General features: G+C 46.5%; 1 protein-coding gene across 1 annotated transcript in view; it reads left to right on the forward strand.

Moving 5' to 3' along the window:
- Positions 1 to 4,097, forward strand: part of PKD1L2 (polycystin 1 like 2) — an 87,974-nt gene extending 83,877 nt beyond the window's left edge. The window contains 4 exon segments of the mRNA XM_045819129.1: positions 1,132 to 1,342; positions 1,996 to 2,097; positions 2,645 to 2,776; positions 3,936 to 4,097. Of these exon segments, the coding sequence (XP_045675085.1) occupies positions 1,132 to 1,342; positions 1,996 to 2,097; positions 2,645 to 2,776; positions 3,936 to 4,097 (607 nt within the window).
- The last annotated feature ends 543 nt before the right edge of the window (positions 4,098 to 4,640 follow it).

A 4,640-nucleotide genomic window follows, 5' to 3' on the forward strand; every position in this document is an offset into this window, starting at 1 on the left:
ATTTGACTTTGAAAGCCACTGGGATGAAGAAGTATACTATCTCTATTTTACAGATAAGGACAGAGTGTTGGCACAAGGTCAGAGAGCTAGTGATATAGTGGCACACTGGTGGTGGAAGAATGGCAGTTAGAATCCAGGTTCTTCCCCATCCCACCCTGCCCTTCACTCCCCTGTCATGCCTCTGCACTCTGAATTCATTCCTAACGTTGGTGTGTCATTAAAAATGGTATAGGTCTATATCTAATGACATGGGGTGGGGGGGAGATTATAGAACAAAATTATATGATTGCAAATTTGTAAAAACACTTCATATTCATATATAATTCCCTACTGAAAGCTATTCTTTTACCTAATCTCCTACCTTCAAGAATCTTTCTGCCCCAGCTAGCGTGGTTCAGTTGGTTGGAGCATTGTCCTGTAGACCAGAAGGTCACAGGTTCAATTTCTGGTCAGAGCACATACCCAGGTTGTGGGTTTGATCCTTGGCCAGGGTACATACAAGAAAGCAACTGATAGATGTTTCTCTCTCTCACCCCTCCCTTCCTCTCTCACAAAAAAAGCAATGAAAAAATGTATTTGGGTGAAGATAAAAACAAAAAAAAGTGTTTTTTAAAAGAATCTCCCTTTTTTAGCACACTGAAGCTACTGGTAAAGATGGTTGCTTCCTCCTTTGGCTTCTGCCACACCTTTCCCCTGCCTCTTTTAAAATACCCAACCTTCTTTCATGTCATTTAATTGTTCATATATGTGGAAATAATAACCATGTAAGCCCTCCTTTATGATGGCAATTAGCACAGTCCTCTTGAGCCTGAAAAGATTCCTCCTCTGTCATTCTCCCATATCTCTGCAGCCATTAAACAAGACTGCTAGGGAATGGCCCCAAGAACTTTCCTGCTGAGGCCCCATGACCACCATCACCATCATCATCCTTATCATAACCATCATCCTCACCATCACCATCATCACCTAGCTGGGGGGTTGGGACAACCTCTCTCCCAGACCTGTTGCAGGAAGCGATGACCTCTGAGATAAACTGTCTAATCCTACACACTGGGCTGAACTGAGTCCAAACACAGTATGGCGAAGTTGTTCACACTCTCTGAGACCCAGTCTCCCCTTTTGGTCTCAAAGGGGGATCAGTTTCAGTGAGACAGCAGCCGCCGATGCTGCCCTTGGTTACATCATTGCCTTCTTGGTACTGCTCTCCACGGTGAAACTCTGGCATCTGCTCAGGTTGAACCCCCAGATGAACATGATCACGTCAGCTCTGCGCCGTGCCTGGGGGGACATTTCGGGCTTTGCCATCATCATCCTTATCATGCTCCTGGCTTACTCCATTGCGGTGAGTGGCTCCTTTGGGAATACCTCAGGGTGGTTCTCCTCGGAAGCTAAGGCTTCTCAGTGTTGGGAGGCTGGGGATTAGGGTTACAGGAACCCTGGAAACCTGAGGGAGATGGTGGGTCTTCTGAGTCTGGGTGCTTTCAGCTGGGAGCTCATGAACTCATCACTCCAAATGGAGACCTCAGTTGGGTGAGAGTGAAGAGGTATTGTCTCAAGACTGAAAGGGTCAACTATCTCCAGCAAAGAATTCCTTTCTGTCTCTAGATCCTGCCTGGATATACCAGTTCTCCTGCATTCCCAGCAGCTCAGGCATGCACAGAGCACGCCTTCTGTGCGGGGGGATGTGGAGATTAGGAGATGAGTTGGGCAGCCCCTGTCCTTGGGCTGGGGCAGCAATGGGGAAGTAAGGATGGACATATCTGCAGGCCATGTCGATGCTCGATGCCCTACACATGAGGCACAGCCAACCCCCATTTCATTCAGCTCCTTAACACTGACAGCAGTTTTTAAATCACATCTTTTGTGTCTGAAACAAAAAATTGCACTATTAACATTTTTATATCAAGTAATGTGAGAAACAAAAACCCTTTGACACATCCCAATCTCCATCTAAATATGCCTCCCATCCTCTCCTATATACTCTTTCTGTAACAGTCAAACTTAATATTTGGTTGGAAACTCCGTTCCTACAAAACCCTCTTTGATGCGGCAGAAACGATGATCAGCCTTCAGCTAGGAATCTTCAACTACGAGGAGGTAATGTGGGAAGGTCAGAGGACATGGACCCTGCCACCTACACCAAGCCTTTACAAAAGTTAGAAAAAGTAGTCCCCTCAAATGCATCCCTATTGGATATCACCCCTTTGGTCCATGGCCTGGCAAGTGCAGGGCAACTATGGACAGATAAAAAGGAGCCCCTTTCCTCCAGGCAGACAGCCCCACCCCAGGGCCCACAGCTCACCCTGGGAACCCCGGCTTACAGAGGAACATCAATCAGGTATTGGCTACTCTGGAGAGGACTGTGCTAAGGGGTCCCCAGAAGGGGATGCTCCTGGCCAGAGCCAGAAATGGTGCCCATATTTGGAAATGGCAGCAGTGAGGGGCGGGGGCACTGCCCTCTCCCTCTCCCGGCAGTCTGAGAGCAATGCCTGTACTGTCAGCCCCCAGGCAGAAGAGGACCTTCCTGGCCCCAGGCTCTGCCTAACTCTGAGGATCAGCTTTCCCTCTGAGGGTGCCTCGTGGGGGAAGGTAGCCAACAGGAAAAAGGATCCCCCAAAGATGACTCTGGATTTCTCCCTAACAGGTCCTGGACTATAGCCCAGTGCTCGGCTCCCTTCTAATTGGGTCCTGCATTGTTTTCATGACATTTGTTGTGCTGAATCTATTTATCTCTGTCATCTTGGTGGCCTTTAGTGAAGAGCAAAAATACTATCAGGTGAATCCCTTTGGACTATTTTTCAACAGCCACTGACCTTGAAATAGAAAAAGGCTGGATGAGCAGCGTTAGACATTAGGGAAACTTGAGAGACGATCATAGCCTAAAGCCTTCATTTCATGGGAGGAGAAACTGAGGGCCCAAAGAAGGAAATTATTTCACCAAGATCACAAGCAAATGAAGTTCACACTGGAATTGGGTCTCCTGCATTCCAGTGTGGGACTCTGTTCATTACTCCAGTGATTTTCAGCTCTGACTGCACATTAGAATCAGCTGGGGCATTTGGAAATGACTACTGCTGCACCTGAGACCCACAAACACAGAACCTCTGGGTGAAGGATGCAGGCGTGGGCATTTCTGAAGTCTCCTGTGTGATTTTAATAGGCAGCCGAGGTTGAGACCCATTAAAAATAATCAAAGATGATAATTGAGGTAATAAAAACGTGAATACTTCATGACATGATCATTCTCTATTCAGAGAACTGCAAAATGGGTGGAAGGCAGGAAGTTTTTATAGGATAAAGAATTTAAAAAAACAAGGGAGAGAAAAATACAAAATTTTGGATTGGCTGGGGCTACACAGTCAATCTTGTCTGGGGAAGAAGGAAAAAGAAATAAGTACAGATAGAGCCCTGAGGTGGCTTGGCACCTGGGGACTGGCTGACTGAACGTACTGGTTTCTGGTCAAGGGGAGCATTTGCAGAGACACAAAAGTTATCTAAGTTTCCGTTTCCCGACATGGCACCCTAGGCAGGAGCGGCTCCACTTTGAGCCTAGAAATTTACTTCAACAAGTTACCTGGTGACTTTGGTTTAAATTTTGAGAAACTGCCAAACTGTTTTCCCAGGCAGCTACTCCATTTCACATTCCCAACAGCAATGCATGAGAGGCTGTGTACATAAATTCCTACCCACCTCTGATGGGGTGGTGGAGGAATTGTCATTTTCATCAGAGGGGAAGGAGGAACCCCCCTAGTGATAAAGAGAGGAGCACGCACCCTTGGGTTTCCCCGAAGGAGGTGAAAGCAACTCTGATGAGCAAGGTGACTTGGACAGGGACCGAGTTTCACAATAAGACCGTGGTTTCCCCTTAAAAAGAAATGCCCAAAGAGGATGTACTGGTGTCTATATCTGTTGTATGGTTCTCTCTCCCTCTGCAGCTGTCGGAGGAAGGAGAGATTGTTGATTTGCTGCTGGTGAAAATACTCAGTTTCCTGGGCATTAAATGTAAAAGACAGGAGCCTGGAAGCTGCAGCGAGCAGCCTGAGTTGCTGTTAGAAGCCCAGCCCCCTCTATCTGCACCAGCTGCGCTCCAGGTTTAAGCTGTTCATCATATTTGATCCTCTGTGGAGTCCGCAGACAGCCAGAGCCTCGGGCCTACACTTAACCAGTGATTCTGTACTCGCTCCAAGTCAGCGTTTTCCGTGTCCATCGATGTCAGCAAGGCTGGCAAGTAAAAAGACTAATAAAACTATGTATGTATGTACACGTACAATTGCCACTACTGTGATACTGTTTCAAATGTATTTCCTTCTAGAAATAAAACAAATAGCCTGGAATTCAAGAAAAAATCTTTTCTGCAGACTAATTATTTCACCTTTTTGGTCAGTCAGGGGTTGCCTTTGAATGATTCTCTAACAGTTCAGGGTTTCTCAAACTGTGTCCGAGAGATGCTAATAACCATCATATTAATTTGCTAGGGCAGCCAGAACAAAGTACCACAAACTGGGTAACTTAAAACAACAGAAATTTATTGTCTCACAGTTCTGGAGGATAAAAGATTAAAATTAAGGTGTCAACAGGGCCACGCTCCCTCGGAAGGCTCCACAGAGGAATCTTCTCTCTTAGCTTCTAGCGTTCGCCAG

Source organism: Phyllostomus hastatus, unplaced genomic scaffold (genome assembly GCF_019186645.2).
Source record: "Phyllostomus hastatus isolate PE091 unplaced genomic scaffold, TTU_PhHast_1.1 phas_scaffold_345, whole genome shotgun sequence".
Taxonomy (NCBI): domain Eukaryota; kingdom Metazoa; phylum Chordata; class Mammalia; order Chiroptera; family Phyllostomidae; genus Phyllostomus; species Phyllostomus hastatus.